The 21,972-nt window shown below is 46.3% G+C and overlaps 1 protein-coding gene across 4 annotated transcripts in view; it reads right to left on the reverse strand.

Annotated features, from left to right (window-relative positions):
* TTC7B (tetratricopeptide repeat domain 7B) overlaps positions 1-21,972 on the reverse strand; it is a 275,124-nt gene that overhangs the window by 61,386 nt on the left and 191,766 nt on the right. For 2 of the 4 annotated variants that reach the window (XM_024348856.3, XM_024348859.2), the window contains 4 exons: positions 15,654-15,770; positions 8,471-8,568; positions 3,329-3,490; positions 983-1,033 (listed from right to left, as the gene is read on the reverse strand). In XM_024348856.3, the coding sequence (XP_024204624.1) occupies positions 983-1,033; positions 3,329-3,490; positions 8,471-8,568; positions 15,654-15,770 (428 nt within the window). The remainder of the gene's footprint in view (positions 1-982; positions 1,034-3,328; positions 3,491-8,470; positions 8,569-15,653; positions 15,771-21,972) is intronic. The other 2 variants (XM_024348857.3, XM_024348858.3) reach the window with 2 other exon arrangements.

Consider the following 21,972-nt stretch of genomic DNA (forward strand, 5'->3'; position numbering starts at 1 on the left):
ATGTGGTTGAGGTGAACTATGAAGCACTAGGCAGGAGATGGACTGTCGCCCAAATATATTTGACCAAAGAGAATCAGTGGTCTAAGAAACATCCTTTGGCAGATGTGACAAGTCACTAATGACTTAAACACTGCCAAAAGCACTGTTAGGCTGGGCGTGATGGCTCACGCCTGTAATCCCAGCATTTTGGGAGGCGAGGTGGGAGGATAGCTTGAGCCCAGGAGTTGGAAACCAGCCTGGGCAACACAGTGAGGCCTCCTCTCTGCCAAAAATTAAAAAATTAGCTGGGTATGATGGCGTGTGCCTGGTGTCCCAGCTGCTCAAGAGGCCAAGGTGGGAGGCTCACTTGAGCCCTGGGGTTCCAGGCTTCAGTGAGCTGTAATCGTGTCATTGCACTCCAGCCTGATCTACTAAGACCTTGTCTCAAAAAGAAAAAAAAAAAAAGCACTGATCCTACATCCAGGGAATTAAGCAATTCCTTTAAATTTTGGTAGATACATTTTTAAGTTTTATGATGTCTGCTTATTTTTAGAAAAATTAACAGTTAGAATTGCTGTCCTATGCAACAATAATGGTTGGATTAATTACAAAAATTTCAAGATCCAACTGGTTCCCTCTACCTAAAATTTACTGGCCACCCGCCTTGGGAAGACGGGGCATCTCATGCTTCCAATCAGTGCCAGGAGTGCTTCTCATCCACCCACTGCACACCCAGAGTTGGCCTTTTTCCCTGCAATGCCTTCTTTTGTAGTCCTTCTCAGATCAATACTGCCTCCTCATATATAAACCCAAGCTGCGCTGAATGCATTAGGATCTCAGGAGGGATGGGCTCCAGGTGGCAGAGTGGGCAGGCAGGTGGCAGAGGGATGTCCACGTCATCTCAGCATTCTCAGCACTCAACAACCACAATGCACATTCCGTGGTGGGGGGAGTGTGATTCTGGAGGCCCTCGGAAGGATTAATAGATTGGTAAACTACTTACTAACTGAAAAAAGGGAAGGAAAACCATGAAAGTATGCTTCTGGAGAGTTGCCTTGGAACAACAGATCAAACCAAAAATTAAAACCAAGAAACAAAACATTTGAAAAATCAAAATTAAGACTAAAAAAGCGAACAGAGTTCTAATAACCTTCCAACTGTAAGTCTGGCTGTCTAGAATCATATTTCCATTCAAGAGTGGCACACATTTTTCCACTAACATTTTTTTTTTTTAAACAAAAGAAAGGCCAACTGGGCATTCCCCTATCCATTGAAATGTTCACCCAGCACATGAAAGCTGACCAATTCATGCAATGTATTTTGTTTCCAGAGCAGGAAATTCCAAAGGGAAGGGAAAAATAATCAAACAAGTGGGTTTTGGGTCTTTCCACACATTAACCCTAATCATGATTCCAATGGTTCGTAGGGTTGGGCTAATTTTCCCTTCTATGAAGTCAAAGTTTTGGAGGGAGAAATTCATACAACTTCAGATCTTGACTATCTGCTTATCCTAACGGAAAAGTTGGGACTTAAAATCATTACAATTTTAATTAAGAAATTCTGCATTTGTCAGTATGTTTTCCCCCCTCTAACTAAATGCTGACTCTGTGGGAGGGGGTGGATTCTCGAGAGCTTCAGTCTTAGTTGAAACACCTGGTTACTGGCTAGACACTCCCTGAGGATGGAAAGATGACTTCAGCTTATTAAGAATAAACAACTGAGCACTGCCCGGGACATACTCCATTCAGCAGAAAGCCCAGTGGGTGCTCATCACCCCAGAAAGTCACTGATTAATCAGACATAAAGTGCCTCCCCTGAAGAGTCGGGACTGCAATCTTCAAAGGCTTACAGGATCACAGGGCTCCCAAGATGCAACATGAAAAATACGGGCAGGTGGGTCTGTTGTGCAGAAAAGAGTGGACAGGGAAGTGGGAACATACCATGTTATTCTAGAATGGGAAGATCCCATTTTCAGACAATAAACTCATCAAAAGTCAATGTAAAGAATTTTTCTAGAAAAATTGAAGTTGGCAATTGCCAGTAGGCATTGTATTAAGAGAAAATGTCTATTTTAAGAAATGCATGAAAAACAACATACACGGTGTTTAAACAGTATCTTCATCTTCCATTTCATAAAACTGGGATTGCCATTAAAGCAAAGTTCAGAACACTTAATATGCAGATAAGTACGGTCAGCGGGTTTCTCGGCGTGGATGGTTTATTTTGAATGGTAATCTAATTTCTGCCCTGGCTTTGTGTGTGTGAAAGCTGAACACAGCGGGTGAGCCATCAAAAGATGTGCACATTAGAGATAGTGGTTCTTTCTGGCAGCAGTTCCCCTTAAGAGCTTTTGTTCAGCATATAACTGGGCATTTGGAACAAAGATGAGCCCTTATAAATCACAGATATAGAGATTAAATTTTCTAGCAGTGCTGGCAGTGAACATTAAATAAATGAGCAAAAGAAAACAAGGATGGGCTCCCCGGGTCAGATTCATATTTAGGTCCTATTTAAGGGTTTTACCAACCAGTGTTCATTTTCACACAGGGATCTTTCTTGTTGCTGTTCATGGACAGGTTCTGGAACTCCCTAAATCTGACTTTCAAAATTTCTGTGTTATTTAAAAGCAAGATTAGACTAAAATACTATTCAATTTCTCTGCATAGTTTCGCGACACAAACCCTACATTTTCCTTCACTGCAAATGGAAAACAGTTTACAGCACTGTTTCTCAAAATGTGGTCTAAAACCCACTGGCATCGGAATCATAGGGGAGCAATTTATAAATCCAGATTCCCAGGCCCCACTTCAGGCCTAGTGAATATAAAGTTGGGGGTGGGGACCAGGGGATCCGCTGCTTTAAAGGTTTTCTGTGTGGTTTTAATGCATGGTAAAGTTTGAGAACCACATGCTGAAAGGGCTGTGGCCCTGATCTGTAGAATACGGCCTTGATGATTATACACTGGTTGAATTCATTTCTAAATTGAAAACAGGAGTTTTTGCGCAAAATGTCGTAATTTGCCTTTTAATAGGATTTTTATGCATTTATATCAACTCCAGGAAAGCACGGAAGGACCCAAGGATTAGAGGCAATATTCTAGAAAAACTTCTATCCGTTCTGCCCAGAAGGTTTCCTTTACTTTGCAAAGAGGAAGTTGAAGCATGGGCTCCAATGCCTGCAATCTCAGGTTTCCTTCTGCCCCGAACAGCTTTTGGATTTTCAAATGAGCAAGATTTCTCTCTGACAAGTCTGATAAAGTTTCCTCTCCAGCTTATCAGTTAGGAAGATTATCAGAAGGTAAAACACGCAAATGAAGTAGGTCTCACAAGAAAGGAAAAACCATGTTTACAGAGAGAGGGTTCCCGGCGGGGACCTGCGTCACTGAATGAATGAGCTGCAGGGGGCCACACAAAGGTATCGGGTTTGGGAGAATGAAGATGAGAAGACACAAACAGGTGGAGAGGAGATTCGGTTCTTGAAAGAGGAGAGGAGGAGGAGGAGGAATCTGACACTAAAAAAGTGAAAGAGAAAAAAAGGGTGAAGGCAAAAAAAAAAAACTTTAGAAACACAAAGAAAAAAATAAACTCGCTTTTAATATACTCACATAAGCTGCAAAGAAAATGAGGTCATGTAATACACAATCATTCCTCTACTTGACAATAGAATACAAGTGCTTTTCGAAGAAAACAAATTTGTTTTTCCACTGGTTATTTAGTTGGTCCGCAACAACACCATGGAATAAAAATAACTCAAGATTTACCTGGGCACAGATTCAGCAGTGTGATCTGCTGAAAATAATACATCTTTAGCCTACAATATCCAGAACATTCTAGAGGAAGCAATTTGCTTTCCAACTGGAAAGGGTTAGGACTTGACTTTACATAGATTTGTTTTTTATGAGAAGCACTTATATACAGTTTACTTGAAAATAAGGTTTTCCAAGGTGCAGACTACTGAGGTGCAACACTATGTCATGGTCCCAGCATTATGACAAGGGGGTGCTAAGCTTTCTGGGGTGGCCTATGGTTGGGGTGTGCTGGTTGGGCACTTTGGGAAAAAAGCCAGTACGGCTGCCTTCATGTCTTACAGCTGGAGAAACACATGGCAACGGGGAGACCACCGCCGCTGCAATTAGAAATTTTCCCAAACAAAGTGGATCAAACTTTCAAGTTAAAATACTTATTTTGCGTTGGATAGGTATTTGTTGATATCTATCAATTATTAAAGATAAATCCCCTTACCCCACATCCTGTTTTAAAGGCAAAGGAATAAAATATTTTTTTCATTCTCTATTTAAGGAACTACCAACTTATTCCAAAGAAAAGACAATGACTCAGAGCTTCAAAGTAAAGACTGTCACTCTATTTGAGTCCTCTTTCACTGGCTGGGACCTATGAGATGGCAGAGGTGGGAGGAAGGGACGCCCAAGGTGATACCTAAGGGGAAGTCATGTTCTATAAGGGGGGCTATTTTAGTTTGACATGTCTGTTTAATGAAACAAAAGTCCACTCTATTAGCTACAGTGGACTTGGCCAGTTCAAAGCTTATGGACGTGGGTGACTCCTCATATTATTCCACAGCTCTGCATATGGACAATTTCAGAGGTAGGAAACCGTATTCCAGTTAACCAACCACTTCCAAAATCATGAACACTGAGGCTGCACTGTATAAGGACCCAGGATATATAATAATAGTATTGTAGTTATATATTTTTAAGCTCTTATCAGTTACACATATATCCTGAAATTTTAACAGGCAAAATAGGATATTAGGGACTGGCCTTAAAATACTCTAGGAAAAGCAAGTGTGGGACAGGAGAGAGAGATCAAATGAGAATGCTGATTGCTAAAACTCACTGGTGGGTAACGGGAATATTAGTATCTCTGTTCTGGCATATTAGAAATTTTTCCATAATAGAAATTAAAAAACAGAAAAAAAATAAATTTAGTTCTGGGGGAAAACAAAACAGATCCAAGAGGACTTGCGGCCTCACAAAGGAATCTGCCTGCACAGCGGGTGATCCTGGGCCTGTGCCCCAGGGTTGGCAGGATCTCGAAAGTGGAAGTTCACTGTGGCTGTGACTGTGGCTGTGCACCCTCACGGATGCTAACACTGCAGGGCTCTGCTTGTGTCGGATGCCTGTGCCCTTTAAAGGGGATTTAGAAAAGCAGTTAAGTGTCGGGCATGACGCTGATAAGCTGCCACCCGCCAGGGCTGGGTTCTCCCAGGCCACATTTGATCTCAGGGTCACTTCTGTTTCACTGGGAACCATTCTGACCTCGGATAAGTTCCTTTTCTCTTTGCCTCTATAGCCCAGTCACTTTTCTAGATGAGCAGTGTTGCAGTGGATATTCAAAATCAGCCAGGCTCTTTTAGCACATGAACTAAAAACGGTTCAAAGGCAAAGGGAGGAAAAATGACTGCGGTCATGCTGGATGGATAAGAATCCAGAATGTAAAATCCATGTGTCATGGAATACTATATGGCTGTAAACAAGAATAAGGCAATTCTCCACAGATGGGTATGGAGGCATCTTCAGATACACTGTGAAGTGCAAAATGGCAGGTGCTCAAAAGCATATATAGTGTGTGGTTGTTTATGTAAAGGGGCAGAGGAAAGATATATATGCTTGTTTGCATGAAAAAATACTGGAAGGGTAAACAAAAAGCTAATAAATACAGTTATTTTTAGGAACAAATAAGATGGATGGGCAGGGATGGAAGCCAAACTTCCCTACAGCACCTTGTGAATTAGTTTTTAGCTTTTGAATTATGTAAATGTATTTCCTCTTCAAATCAAATCAAGGTGAGGGAATAAACAATCTGTGGGTGGTTCGCAAGGCGGGCTCTCCACACAGGTGTGTGAATGACAGCACCTGCCCCTTCTTGACTGCACCATGAGCTGAACCATATGCAACTGGGCTTTATGAATCAAGATGGAGGCATTTTTCCCCATTTTTAGGCAAGCCTTCCCAATGTGTAAGTTTCTTTGATTTACACTGTCATTTCAGAATATTTTACCCTCGTTTACAAATATGATAAGGCCTCCTAAAATGGCCTTCCATTTTTCTGATTCCCTGGTCTCTTGGTTAAATTGTTGGTGTGCAAATCAGTATTTTGCAGCTGCCTGGTTGGGTCGGGGGTGGTGTAGGGCTGGTGGCAGGAGTCTCAGAGGGACTCGCGTGGATGACTCAACAATGAAACTGTCTGTGGCAGTGCCTGGGAGGCTGTGGCTTCCCTGTTGTTGAGGAAGGGCATAGGAGCCCGCGGTCCTGACTCCAAACACCTAGGCTCTCTGGAAGTGAATGGTGGCCCACCCGAGAGACTGGCTGCATCAGTACCACTAAGCAGAGGGGGAGGAGGAAGACCCGGGGGCCAGGCCCAACCCAGGGCAGTGACACCGCAGACTGTGTCACACAGGCACATCTTCCCTAAACACCATGGCATCTGAGAAAGCTGAATCTGAAGAGGGAGACTCTCAAGCACTCTAGGAAAAATGTCCCAACGGGCAATGGGATGAATGAATAACAAGGACCTCATTTATTTTCTGACACTATCTGTTCTCAATGTGATGTGGCTTTAAAGTCTTGGGACCTCCAGGGAAATTAAGGTCCAGGCCAGCTGGAAGGAAAGGGGGTCTGAATTTAGTGTGGCTGTTCTCACAGGATACTTAGGAGGGAGAAAAGTGGGGAGACGGCGCTGGGTAGCCACAGCAGCTGTTTTGAATCAGCTGAAATTGCTGCTGGTGCTATAGTGAGTTTCACTTCCTTCTCTTCCCCATGTCCGAGCCTCACCTTGCAGTGGCTAGTCCTGACAGCCTGACCTCTTTCCTACAATGACGGGGCCTAAACAGGTCCCTCGGCAGGAGCTGGGATGATGCAGAACTCTGCTGTGCTATTCCAGCCAGGGTCTCTGCCTGGTGTGCAGTCTAAGTCCACCAATGACTGCTGAACTGTTTGGAGAGTGGTCAGGCCACTCCAGGGGGTGAGTTTCTCCATGGCTCAGTCCACATTTTAAGCAGCAGCTGCAAGCCAGATTAAACTGCACCAATTTACGATTTGTGCCGCTTCCAGTGCCCAAAAATCTTTTTACCCAGGAGCTGCAGGACCTTTGGATCTGATTTCTCAAGCTGACTTTAAATTTGGTACAAGGGAGCCTAGGGCAGAAATGCAGTCTGCAAGGCAGCTGTTGGGGTGGGCCAGGCTTGAACATCACATCTGGCTCCCAAAGGCCCTATCCCTTTTAGCCCACCTGTATAGGTTTTTCCCAGGACAAGCCCTGGCAGTGCAAGACTCAGAGCTGCTCTCAGGCTTTCTTTGGAAAGGTTCTGGCAGAGCTGGGATGTGGCACAAGGACAAGAAAATAACCTCGTGGTCCCTGTCATGCAGCCAGCCCATAAAAGACCAGGCATACCCAGATAGAGATTAAGTTGTACACGGTCCCCTGTGGGTGGGGGAGAAGGAACAGGAGCAGGTTCCAAATGATGCTCTAGAATGATTTTTGAGGCTCAAAGAAGAGCAAATTTATATGTTTTGTGGGTCTGTCGAGTCACCCAGATTACAACTGAATCATTGGTATGGGTTGAGCATCCCTAATCTGAAAACCCAAAATCTGAAATGCTCTAAAATCGAGATGTTTCTGAGTGTTAATACAACACAAGCGGAAAATTCCACACCTGATTTCATGTGATGGGCCGCAGTCAAAATGCAGTCAAAACTTTGTCTCATGAACAAAATTCTTTAAAATATTGTATAAAGTTGCCTAAATTTAGGCTGTGTGTATAGGTGTATATGAAACAGAAATGGACTTTGTGTTTAGACTTGGGTCCAATCCCAGCATATCTCATTATGTTTATGCAAATATTCCCAAACCCAACACACTTCTGGTCCCGGGCATTTCGGGTAAGGGACACTTCACCTGTGTCCCCACTGTGGGGTCTACTCCCCTGTACTTAGGTGGACTCACTCCCCTGTACTTAGGCAAATGTGGAACACACACACGACGAGGTGTGCAGATTTGCTCATAGGCAGGAAGTGCCTCGGGCTTCCACATGGGGACAGTGGAACCCACCTGCCACCCTACGGGGTCTTGTGCTGGGTGTATGTGTGTTTATATGTGCAACTGATTAGAAAGTGAACCTTGCTTTCAGCAAGGTCTGAAACCCAAAGAGAGAGGGAGACACAGGGAAGCAGAGGGGAAACCTGATGGGGACAGAAACCACCTCATTTTAGTTTCAAATTTTAAGTTCCAAGAGCAAAGGGGGAAATAGATTTCAAAGAAAGCTTTGGGCTGGGCAAATCATATGACCGTCCCCACTGTGAAGAAACACTTGAGAAAGACACTGGAGCAATGCACCTCGGTTGAGTGTTTAAACTATTTGTGCAAGAAATTTTTCCAATCCCAACCCGATCAGTCTCATCCCATGTCACTCGGTCCCAGGCCCCCACATTCTCCATTACACCATTTCGTCCCCTCTGGCTTTTTATTCTCACCTGTCTCGGGATCGCTGAAGTCTGGCAAAGTAATTGTATTAAGCTGTCGTCTGTCAGCAATGGTTCTATCTAAGAGGCTGCTCCCACGTCCAGAATCACTGCAAAACACAGCTACAAATGTCAGTCACCTGCAAAGTGGGAGGAGGGAAGGAAAGAGAGGCAACCAATACTGACTCCTGAAGGCCAATGAATACTTTCTGTGCATTTTTTACGTTCTTCAGCATCTTTCTTATGAAGGAGGCATCCTGCTTCCTGGCTTGGCCTGGGCTGTGATTCCTTTCAGTGTTCACTATCACAAACAGGGCATAAACCACACCCACAGACCCTGGCTAATTTTGGCCTCTTTTATGTCATTAGAAGACACAAAAATGAAAACTTGAAGCTTCATTTTCCATCCACCTTACAAGGGGAAACCGACTGGCATTAGCAACCTTAGAAAGTGAAGTCTTAGCAAGTGAGTCCATGAACACGCCATCCATGAAGAGTTGTCTTCATGAACCAATGCTCCACACCTGCGCTTCTAAAACCCAGGCTGCACGGGAAAATCACCCAGGACATCTCTAAACAACAGACGCCTAGGTCCCACTGTGAACCGAACAAATCAAAACTCCTGGGCTGATCGACATTTTTCACAGCTCCTCAGATGGTTCTAAGGTGCAGCTGCTGGATTCAAGAACCCCTGACCCCCTTTTCTGAGTGTGATCACAGTCATGCACTCATTCTGGGGTCCCCAGAATGTAGGCCTTTGTGCTACATCGTGTGGTTAACTTTCCTGCTGGTGTACGAGCCCTGTCTAGTGTTCCCAAGCTGGAGAAAGCTGGCTGATAGGGACACACAGGGACTGGGAGAGAACATGGCAGGGTTTTGGTGGCAGCCTCCATACCACCACTCCTACCAGCTTCCTGCACTGCCCATCTCTACTGAGTCCCCTCTCTAGCTTGTGCCTATAAAACAGGCTTGACACTGTTCACCCGGTAAAGCCACACGGAAACCACAGCGGGCCTAACAGGGAGAGAAACAGTTAAGGGATCTCATCTAACATGGATTTCTTTTTTAAATTCTAGGAGGCTTGTAGGTAAACACTATTGCTTTATTCCTGTATCGTGATATCCTATCAAAGCAGCTCCAAAAAGAATCACGTCTGTCTCTTGAGGTTTGAATCTTCAATGCTTTTCTTTGAATCTATTTTCTTTTCCAATCTGGGGGCTTTGAGAGTGATTTTTTGTTGTGAAGAAGTTCAGATTCTACAATAAGGAGACACAATTTCCTTCCTTTATGCAGCTGTTGCTAAAGCAGTACAAACAAGATTTGGCATGAAACTTAATACAGTTTACAGGCTGCAATTTCCATGTCCAGCGATTTCTCTAACTACATTAGAGAAATCCACAGGAAGCAGAAGAAAACTTCCTTCAGGACAGACTATTTGTCAGCCTATACTTATTACATCATCCCAGACATGTTTTTTGGAAACTGCTCTTTCAATTGTTTCCATAACTGAGAAACAATACATGTCTGTGAACAGAAGACAACATAAAAGTACATGCAAATTTTCACTCATCACAACACTGAATATTTCTGGCGCAGGTCTGTCCAGGTAGCATTTTTCACATAAATACTACTAAGTACAAATTATCTGAATATTGCAATGCCCCTCCACTTAGGAGTTTTTCAGAAGATTTATCTCAAAATACAGTGAAACGATGACATATTATTCACCACCTTGGGGATTCCAAGACACACGATGAGGTATCGGCATTGCAAAGGAAGGATTTGCCTGGGTTTCTGGTGGTCCAAATCTGAGGTTTGTTTCAGACATTCTCATCTTCCAGGCCTCTCATCTCATCATGTTTTGGTGCTGTCACTAATGAGGAGGTCACTTTGGGCAAGACAGCTTTCCCTGTGCCTCACTGACTTCCCTGATCAGATGAAGATAAGGATTGTTGTCCTACACAGAACTGTGTGAGGATGACATAAGGTCACATAGATGGAGCACTCTGAAGACTTACAACTTCTAGGTACATGCCAGGTGTGTATAAAACCACATACCTACAACAAACATCTGAGGTTAATATGGCCAGCCAATTCCTATAGCCAACTTATCCCTAGGCTTCTGGTGCAATTGTAGGAGGTATGGGGAAGCTGAGTTAAAATGTTAGAAACCCCAAACAAACCATCATCTGAATTTTGAACCTCACCCCCTGACAATGGCACAGGATCCACGTTCCCTCCACCAGCTGGGAAACAGTGTTCAGTTACATCCTTAGTGTGTCTGCCTTACTTCCTTTGGAAAACAGTGTGTACGCAACAATCAACTATTCAACATAGAGATGCTTTTGTTTCCACATTCAATGTTTTCTCTCTAAAAATATTAGGGCTGGGCACAATGGTTCATGCCTGTCATCTCAGCACTTTGGGAGGCTGAGGCAGGAGGATAGCTTGAGCTCAGGAGTTCAAGATCAGCCTGGGCAACATAGCAAGACTTCATCTTTATTAAAATAAAAAAATTAGCCAGGCTTGGCGGCATGCACCTGTGACCCCAGCTACCTGAGAGGCTGAGGCAAGAGGATGGCTTGAGCCTGGGAGACAGACTGTAGTGAGCTATGATCATGCCACGGCACTCCAGCCTGGGCGACAGAGCAAGACTGTCTCAAAAAAAAAAATTAAAAATAATTAGGTATTTGTGACCGATTGAGAATTTTACTGGATGCTTGAAGCAATTTTTAGTTCTTCATTTACATGGTATAGAGTCTTTACCAATCAAGATTTACATTTGACTCCTAGAATACAGGACAAGGGGCAAGGAGAGGCCTTGAGCAACCCTGAGTCTCCCTAACTTGCTCACCCTGGACAGTCTCTCAGGCAAGCTGGAAAGTCACCTTCCTCTCTCCCTCTGGGACACATCTGCTCAAGCACTTCTGTGAACCACCCATTTCCTCCTCATAGCCCAGTCACCTCACCTCTTCTCTGCCGGGCCCTTAGGCTGCCAGGAGCACTTCCCAAGGAGGGAGGCAGGAAGGGAGAGAAAACCATTCCTGGTGAGTGTTGTAGTAGAGCGAAAGGAAACTGGAAGGACCCCAGATCCATGGTATGTAAGCGGGAGATGCCCACATGCGTAGATGCGCACATGCAGGGACTTCTATTCCCTATTATCACTGAATTGTCATGAGAGTTAAAGTTATACCGGCTATTAGAAGCCTCTCTTGGAAATCCTCTATCTTCCACAGAGGTTAAACACGAGAGGCTTGGTGGTGGTGGGGCGGGCTTGGAGTCAGAACCCTGGAGCTCTTGTCTCAGCTGAGCCTCTTCCCAGCTCCTGGAATAGTGCCTGGCACACAGTAAATATTGCACCTAAAAGAAGGGCCTCGGCTAGGAAACCAGAACAGGGGCAGATGAGAGAGGAACTTCTGTTTTTCTCCAGGTCTCTTAGGCCTGGATGATAAGAGTCAAGGTAAGCTCCCAATATCCCGGAGCCTCAATTGTCTCATCAGTAAAATGGGTATGAGATCACACGACCTTGGCCTATTTTATGGAGCTGCTTCAAAGATAGAATGAGGACATGCTTTATAAAAAGAAAAGCTCCACCCAAATGCTGGTGACTGTAAGGATGAAATGGGATCTCTGACTCCTAACTGAGGTTAGAGCAAAGAAATGTGAATGTGAGTATGTGTGTGTTTAAATGCTGTTTGTTGGCAAGTAACTGAAACAGGACTTTGAATCACCTGGAGATGTCACCTCATGGGTACATGATGGAGATGGGTCTAGTAGCAGTGACAAGAGGGGGAAAGAATTGGTTAACAATAAAAAATGAAAAGAAACTGGTTGTCAGCTCAAGAGAGGCAGCATGCCAGTGTGGAGAGAGCTTTGATGTTAGGCCTGGGGCTGAATCACTGTTCTGCTACATATTCAATTGGAAAAACTTGGGCAAGTTATTTAGCCACTTTTAGCTTCAATTTTATTTTCTGTAAAATGGAAGTAACGGTAGCTATCTTGCAAGGCTAATGTAGGGATTGAAGATAACACATCAGTGGCCTAGTACAGTGCTGGCATGGAGAAGTTTCAATAAACGTGGTTATTACCATCCCTGGCTGAAATGCTGTGAGATTCAGTTCAGGGAGCCTGCTGGGACCTTCTGGTGAGATTCTGGTCAGAATTCACACTGTCTTGAGTGGCTGGGTCAATATGCACAAGGACTGAGGGAGCCTTACACTTCACCCAGAGACAGAAGACAAAGCATGAGACAGATTTCTATCCTAAATGCAAGCAAAACTGCAGACCGAGAGAAATAGAATCCAGGCTTCTGAAATGACAAACACCTCGCCAAATGTAAGAGAATGCCACCCACCATTTTGCTCACAGCAAGAGACGCATCTCCAACTGCAGGTGGAACACTATTTGCAAGTTTTCCAACGCTCAGTTTAGTGACTAGCTCAGTGTAATTTTTTTCCCCCTTTAAGCAAAAATCGAGAAGAGGGAACGGGTTGCTGAGAATATGAAGCTAGGGTCTATTCTCAATTTGGCCACTCACTCCCTGCTACTGCCCACGTCTTCCTCATCTTACTGCCCTGGAGGCCTGTGCAGAGCCTGGGGTGGATCTGGAAGGGGGTGGGAAGACTGGGAAACTGGCAGATAGAGCAGGGGGCCCATTACAACCCAGCATGCTCAGAAGCAAGGAAGCCAGGAAGTCAGCACAGACCAGCTCCGGGGAGAAGCCAAATGCTGTCTGCCAAAATGCTTTCTGCTCAGTTTTCATTTTATTTTAAAGAAGCCATGATTCTTAGGCGCTTGTTCATGTGGTTCCACCTTCCTCTAAAACACTGTATGCCCTGATCCCAGCCTCTAGGCTGCTGGAGCCACTGTGGCCCCACTCCGGAGTGTTGCAAGGTGTGCTGTCCCCTGAAAGACACAGCCCTTCCTTCAGGCTTTATGCTGTTGCCAGGGTCACCTCTTACCGAGCAGGCTGGCGGGGATGACTACATTTACATAATGATAAGGGCTACAGGAGAAACATTTATTTCTATCCCAGAGAAAATCAAGTTAAAAAGCCAGACAGGATGCTCCTTAATAAGGGCTGCTCGATTCACCACTCCTCCCTCGAGGCTTTGCGGGGAGCTGGAGGGGGAATTCTGAGTGACCACTGGGGCCTCTACCGCCCACCCCATCCGCCAGTCCCCACCAGACACTGCCTGGAGCCAGGGTCCTCCCCACTCTGGCCCTGAAGGAACCTTCAGGAAACGGAGGAAGTATGGACACAGCCCAGGCATTTGGTTAAGTATTTTTAAAAAGCTTTCCAATTCTGCTATTTTTTTCTCCTCACATTCAATATTCTTGGTTGCTAAGTGGGAGGGAATGTGGGGAGGTGGGAGAGGTGTGGGGAACTGAGGGGAAATTGGCAACACGAAGCTGATGGGTTTATTTTTTCATTTCTAAAGGGGGTACAGGCAAAGGAAAGCGCTCCGGCGCCGAGGCAACCTGCCTGGGCAGCATCTCCTGCTAGCTGGTTCGGAGGCAGACTCCCCCAAATCCTGAAGATTTCATAGGCCAGGAGTGGGGGCTTTCAGGGGAGATAAATATGGACAGTTTCTATTTTTGCTTCCAGACTTAGAAATGTAGAATTTTAAAAAAATTAAAATGATCTTTATTTTGAGAACATATCCACAAAAGGGAAGAGGCCAGTCTCATGATTACCTTTCACCAAGTGAAGGGCGGGTGCGCCCAGCAGCACAGCGCTGCGCCGCCGTTCCTGTGCTTGGGAAGGGGACTTCCAGCTGGGAGGGAGGTGGGGGCTGGGGCTGCCTGGCGGTGGGCAGGGCAGGGGCTGGACAGCACATGGCTTTCCAGGCAGAGCTTTCTTCCTTCCAGGTGCACTGCCCGCAGGGCCTGGGGTCACGGGTCTGTCTATCAGTTTCCAGGGGGTCCATCCCCTTAACAGGGCCCTGACTTTGAACATTTTTTTTTTAACTGCAGAAACATTTGTAAAACAATCTCACAGGGAACCCCATCTCTGTTCTGCTGCCTCCGTAGCCCTCCCTCCCTGCTGGTCTCTGCAGACCACGGCCACCAGCCCACTGCCCGCCTCACCCTTCGTACTCATTTACATTTTAGGTGACATATTTTTAGGCCCCTGACTCTTAAAAGCATGGTATCAGCTGACCAGACACCTTGCTAGGAAAGTAAAAAATACTCTGAGTATTGGAGCAGTTGTGTGAATTCACTTGAATCATTACATCCCTTTTCATTAAATGACTTCACTTAGTAATCTAAACATATGCAAGGGAAAACTGTGCAAGACTTGGAAATGGGCAAATAGGTGGGTGTCTGTCCGTGGAATGCTGGGGGTTGACCAGCAGACCTTCCCCAGGTTATCTGACTCTAAAGGGCAGGCACCGTTGACTCACTTCCCATTGACGGAGCTACTTTACAGCTCTGTAGGGGTAGAAATTAACCCGCGGAAAACTGATAATAAAGCAAGTGAATTTTGTTTGGGGGAGAGACAACTGATGTCACCCTGCAGTAAAGAACCCCAAACGATATCTTTCATCATCTTATAGGATGTTGTTTTTGTATCTACTTGCAAATCATTTCAGCATTCCTGCCTATGAGTATCTGTTCTTCAAACTCTTCTGTGAATAGGTCTTAACATTTTCCTGGTTCCTGCATTAGTTAATAAGGTAAATAAAATCTTTGACATGTGTTTGATAGTCGTATGCATCATGATTTTAACTTTTTCACAGTGATATTTTATGCCAATAGCCACTTCTCTTCTTAGTAGCATGCGGCCTGATGTCTGTGCAGGTCTTTTAAATATTACTGCAGGAACCCCATCTGGACCACATAAATGACTGGTCTATACATAAATTACCAGAAAGATAAGACTGGTCAAAGGAGTTAGGTAAACGGGTGTTAGAGAGAAACTGGATAGAGATCCATTGTGAACTGAGTCCAGTGGGTCACTATGGCAGTGAAAGCAAAAGAAACCCAGGATCTGGAGGCTTCATCAGCCACTGGGAAAACAGCCCCTTAAACATGGAGTGTGAAGCTCCACTGCTATCATCTGCCACTTGTGGGGGCCTGGAGGTGCACAGGGGTGACAGAGTTAATGCCTGCTAAATGCCAATCAGAGAAGGCACTGATAGGCAGGGACCCATGCAAAAGCCACGCAAAGCAGGCCCTGCTGGCCTCTTACCTGGGGTTGGTGAGGTTGTAGCAGGATTTCCATATCTGCAGCATGTGCTTACAAGTCAGCAGTGCCTCGTCCGGGCCTCGGCAGAGTGACTGCAACTTCACTTTGGAAAACAGTAGTCTGCAGTGGGGAGACAAAGGGAGAAAACACCACGGCTCAAGCCACAGAGTCCCCATCCCAACAAGACAAGTGGTGGGCTTAGACCCAGAAGCAACTGTACTCATTTCAGAAAGGGAACGTCCACATGTGTGGTCCAAGGAAAGCGGGATTCCAGAACTCCTGGCTCAAGGTGTTGCTTTGCATAAGTCTCACCACTAACGCAAATGCAAGCACGATGTGACTATTTGTGGTCAGGCTGAAAGCATTAGAGTGGGCAATTTTATTCAGAACACAGGGAATTTATTAAAAGCATGCTTTTTAGAACCAAACCAATTTATTTGTGAAACCTCAAAAACTCATTAAAAGCGAACCTTGGTTTATTTACAGAATTACACAGGAGATTTGACTCAGTTGATATAAATATCTACAGATAACCCTCCACAATGATGCTCACCGTCGTGTGAGCTTCGAAAGCCTGAACGGAAGTCCCATGAAGAGGGGCAGCCTCCGGCATAGGCCCTCAGCTCCTGTGTCTTCCCATTCCTGCTACTGAGGGCCTAGGGCTCGTTCCGCAATCACCTAGGTCTCTCTTCTGTATTTTTGTTACCATCAACTGCTCCACCCTCCATCCAGACCTTCTGGGCACTAAGCTCAGAATGTTCTCTCTTTCGTGTCCCCACAGGGTAATGCCATTTCCAGATTCTACTTATGTTTCTCTGCCGACATCAGCCTAGGTACCTGTAGACATCAGCTCTCCTGGCCCCTGGACTTGTCACCACTATCCTAGTAAAAGTCCCAGTATGAGCCCAGCTTCCTTCCTGGTGTTCTTCCTGTCCCCTGACTTACCCGCTCTCACACATCTTATTATAAAGATCTCCAAAAATCATTCTTTTCCCCAAGACGGAGTCTTGTCACCCAGGCTAGAGTGCAGTGGCACGGTCTTGTCTCACTGCAACCTCTACCTCCTAGGTTCAAGTGATTCTCCTGCCTCAGCCTCCTGAGTAGCTGGGATTACAGGCATCCACCACCATGTCCGGCTAATTTTTGTATTTTTAGTAGAGGTGGGGTTTCACCATGTTGGCTAGACTGGTCTTGAGCTCCTGACCTCGTGATCCTCCCAAAGTGCTGGGATTATAGGCATGAGCCACCGCTCCCAGCCCCCAAAAATCATTTTTGTTCTCACCTCGAGAAACTACAGTGATCCCTTACTTATACTGTCTGTAATAATAAGTCAAAATTCTGTATCTCATCGTTTAAGGCACTCCACCAACTAGCCACTCTTCTTTCACTGTCTCATCCGATTGGACCCTTTACTTCTGCCAATGTAATTCATAGGCCAAATGCTACTTTTCTGGCACAACTCTATGGCTACACATGCCACGTCCCCAACTTTAACTTCTACTCATGCACATCTTTCTTTAATTCTTCCCAAACCCAGCCAAAACCCCACTTAAATAAGTAAGTCTTCAAGTTTTAACCCCTTATCTTCTCTACTCAGTATGTGCCATATTAGCTGGCGTTTGTTGTTAATAATAAAAAGAAGAAAAAGAGAGGGAGGAGCTCCTGCTGACCAAAGGCATCCCACGTGCCAGGCCTTGTGTTTGGCACTTCACATGCTGTCAATGTCCTTGGAAGAAGCTGTCAAGGCAGGTGGTGTCTAACACTCTTCAACAGATATGGAAACTGAAGCTCTGGTGCCCTTTGGTTGTTTTCTGGATGTGATTTTCTTCCTGAGGACAAGAGCCCTGACATCTCTCTCTGCCTCTCTGTAGCCTCACCTCCAGTTCCAAGAATTGTGCTCTGAGTTTGATGGGCCTTAAATCAGCATTTACTCACCGACTACTTTTTCTATAAAGCAAGGCGTTTTAGAGATTTCAGTTAGACATCCAGGAGAATTCCTTCACCCTGCATGATGTGATGTCCTCATTCAAAGGTACCTTAGAGGAGGAAAGTCTCTTTTTCATGTGTGAGAGGTGGAATGAAAGTGGTCCTAACCCATCACTGCCCAAGCTCAGGATGGGTTCACACCAAGCGCCCCCAGCGACCCCTCCAAATGGAACACAGGAAGTCCAGGGCGGTGTGGTGCTCCCAGTGGGGCCACGGCTGCGGCCTCCCCATGCCTGGGTTTGCAGAAGCCTGGAATGATGGCCAGGGCTGCGGCCTCCCCATGCCTGGGTTTGCAGAAGCCTGGAATGATGGGACGAGGGCCAGGTAAAGGGAGGGATGTAGTCCCTGATCTACAAGCAGGTGAGCATAAAGAGTGAGGCTAGATGTGAGAATAGGGCTCAGCTTCTGCTCAAAAACATCCCAAGAAGCGGAAATGCTTTGGAAGCCTTACCAAGACTGCCTAAATGGGATGGCAGCCGCTCAGGGTGCCTCTGTGGGGATTAAAGACACCAGAAGCTGGCTCCTGCTGAAGCCTGCCCAAGTCCAGAACAAGAGGGGAGTACTTTTCCACCAGAATCTCCCACCAAACAGGGGTCAACTGGGAGAGTTGACAAAGGAAGGAGAAGCTGCCAAACAGGTCACCATTGGGTAGAGAGGGTGGTAAGGCGTGATTGCCAAGCAATTGCGGCAAGGGGAGGCCCCACGGAGGACTGTGGGGAGGTCCAGGAAGCCGTGCACGTGCTGCACAGGCTGGAGCTCTCTGGGGGCCATGCCAAGAACTCCCCTCCAATGGCGCCTGCCCCCAGAGGAGGTTCCTGCCCCACAGAGGGCAGTGGGGTGCCTCTAACAGCAATGAACTGTGGTTCCTTTAACTGTACCCAAAGGACAGAATGCCAGAGTGCGTCTCTAAGCCTCAGCTTGGGGGAACAGTTTTGAGCAAGCCTTCTTGGCTGGAAAAAGAACTTCTAATTAACATAAAATAACAGCTTTCAAACACTTGACTCAGGATATGGAATTGAAAAGGTGTGGGCTTGGATTTCAGAGAACCAGACAGGAAGAACAATGGTAGAGTGGCTGAGCACAAACGATGGAGAAAAGCACTTGGAAGACCTCTCAAGAGGAACAGCATGAGAGAGGCTGGCAGAGAAAAGGAGCCAGGGACACAGCAGGGACAAAGAGGAAAGCCTGACAGCTGCTGCCTAGGTACGGCTGGGATGATGGGGCAGAGGCCACATGGGTTTGGCCGGGATGATGGGCAGAGGCCACGTGGGTTCGGCTGGGATGATAGGCAGAAGCCACACGGGTTCGGCTGGGACGATAGGCAGAGGCCACGTGGGTATGGCTGGGACGATGGGCAGAAGCCACGCAGGTAGGCCACGTGGGTACAGCCGGAATGTTGAGCAGAGGCCATGCGGGTACAGCCGGGACGATGGGCAGAGGCCACGCGGGTACAGCCGGGACGATGGGCAGAGGCCACGCAGGTACGGCCGGGACGATGGGCAGAGGCCACGCGGGTACGGCCGGGACGATGGGCAGAGGCCACGCGGGTACGGCCGGGACGATGGGCAGAGGCCACGTGGGTACGGCTGGGACGATGGGCAGAGGCCATGTGGGTATGGCCGGGATGATGGGCAGAAGCCATGTGGGTACGGCCAGGACAAGTGGCAGAAGCCATGCGGGTATGGCCAGAATTATAGGCAGAAGCCACGTGGGTACGGCCGGGATGATGGGCAGAAGCCACGTGGGTACGGCCGGGATAAGTGGCAGAAGCCACGCGGGTATGGCTGGAATTACAGGCAGAAGCCACGTGGGTACGGCTGGGATGATGGGCAGAAGCCACGTGGGTATGGCCGGGACAAGTGGCAGAAGCCATGCGGGTATGGCCGGAATGATAGGCAGAAGCCACACAGGTTCAGCTGGGACAATGGGCAGAAGCCACACAATTGTAGGCAGTACAACGGGCAGAAACACCTGCCCCGCCCGTCGCCAACACTCCTTGGGATGCCCAAGGGAAAGCAGGAACAGAGCGTGCCGCCTTTCCATCATTTCCTCAAACCTCAGCTTGTTTACAAGATACAAAACAATACTGAAAACAAGCAGTGATGCTCGTCATCCTATTTGCTGAACCTGCTTACACACTTCAAGGCTGTTCAAAAACATCTGGCTGGGTGTATGTTACATTAGCACAGAAACGAAGAGTACACAAATAATGATCAGCATTCATTTGCTACAGCTGATACCAAAAGATATAGATTCAATGTGCTGAGGAAACCCTGAGGCAAAAAGAAAATTATGGAAAAACTTGGGAAAAGTTAACATTTAATACATTTCAATATGTCTAACTGTCAACACGATGAAGAGGGCAGAGGAGATGCAGGTGAGACTGTAAGCTAGCCACACAAAGTTCATGATTCTAATTTTTTTTTTTTTTTTTGAGACAGAGTCCCACTCTGTTGCCCAGGCTGGAGTGCGGTGGTGTGATCTTGGCTCACTGTCAACCTCCGCCTCCTGGGTTCAAGCAATTCTCCTGCCTCAGCCTCCCAAATAGCTGGGACCACAGGTGCATGCCACCACACTTGGCCAATTTTTGTATTTTTAGTAAAGACAGGGTTTCGCCATGTTGGGCAGGCTGGCCTTGAACTCCTGACCTCAAGTGATCCACCTGCCTCGGCCTCCTGAAGTGCTGGGATTACAGGCATGAGCCACCGTGCCCAGCCATGAATCTAATTTAAAAAATTTATATATTAGCCAGGCATGGTGGCTTAAGCCTGTAATCCCAGCACTTTGGGAGCTGAGGTGGGTGGATCGCTTGAGCTCACAAGTTCAAGACCAGCCTGGGCAACATGGTGAAACCCTGTCTCTACAAAAAAATATAAAAATTAACCAGTTGTGGTAGCGTGCACCTGTAATCCCAGCTACTCGGGAGGCTGAGGTGGAAGGATTGCTTGAGTCCTAGAGGTCAAGGCTGCAGTGAGCTGAGATCATGCCACTACACCACTCTAGCCTGGGTGAAAGAGTGAGACCCTGCCCCCACTTCCCCCCAAAAGAATTATTTTGTTCACAGACTCATTAAAAACTTACAGAAAATTAATGAAGAAAAGAAGAACCTTGCTAAAATACCAATCTAACTCCATTACTGATGACCCAAATCTAGCATTTCATACAATGCCTTTGCGGTCTGGCTCCTGTCCACCCACATGCTTAGCTACCAAAGGATTTGTCCATTGCCCATCACCTACGCCCCCACTCGAGCCGTGGTCAGCTTCCCCCATGTGTCACTCTCCTCCATGACCCTGGGTGTTTGCACATGCTGTTCCCTCTGTTTGGAATATTCTTTCCATCCATTTCTGCCTTTTAAGCATCTACTCATCCTTCAAGATTCAGGTCAAATAGCAACCACTCACTGAAGCCAGCCTTAAGTAATAGGAGTTAAACCTTCCAAATGGAAACATAATTATAAAAAACACGAGAGCTCGCAACTGTGAAATCATAAGCTACAAGCCAGGAAACTTCTGCTTTGAAGACAAGCAAAATAATAACAATAATAACAGCAGCTGCCAGACACTTTAAATATTTAATTCCAGATTCTTAACGACAACCCTGCAAATGAGGCTAAGTAATTTGCCCAAATTAACACCACTAGTTATTGGTAGGATGGAAATTTAAGCCCAAATCCATGTGAATAAGAAACAGAGAAGGATGATTGAAAATCCCACCATACTGCTGGCACTAATGAAGATAGTGGCACTAAAGAAGATCCATTGCCAAATATTTAAAACTCCAAAATGTGCAAAGCTCTGTGCTGGCTATGTTTAATACAAAGTGGTATAAAATACAGTCCCTTGCTTACAAAAAATTTACAATCCAATTGGAGAAAAAGACTTGACCACTACTATTGGGCAGGATTTCTAGTTTTGGGCCAGATGATGGCCCTGAAACTTGAGTAGGGCTGCAGGTGAGCAGGCATTTGGGCTACCAGGGTGTTGCTCCTGGGATCTTTCATATATAGTTCTTTAAAGAACAATCACATTTGGCTGGGCGCTGTGGCTCACGCCTGTTGTCCCAGCACCTTGGGAGGCCAAGGCAGGCAGATCACTTGAGGTCAGGTGTTTGAGACCATCCTGACCAACATGGTGAAACCCCGTCTCTACTAAGAATACAAAAATTAGCCAGATGTAGTGGCACACATCTGTAGTACCAGCTACTCAGGAGGCTGAGGCAGAAGAATTGTTTGGACCCAGGAGGCGGAGGTTGCAGTGAACCAAGATGGCGCCACTGCACTCCAGCCTGAGCGACAGAGACAGACTCTGTCTCAAACAACAAAACAAAAACAAAA

Source organism: Pan troglodytes, chromosome 15 (genome assembly GCF_028858775.2).
Source record: "Pan troglodytes isolate AG18354 chromosome 15, NHGRI_mPanTro3-v2.0_pri, whole genome shotgun sequence".
Lineage (NCBI taxonomy): Eukaryota > Metazoa > Chordata > Mammalia > Primates > Hominidae > Pan > Pan troglodytes.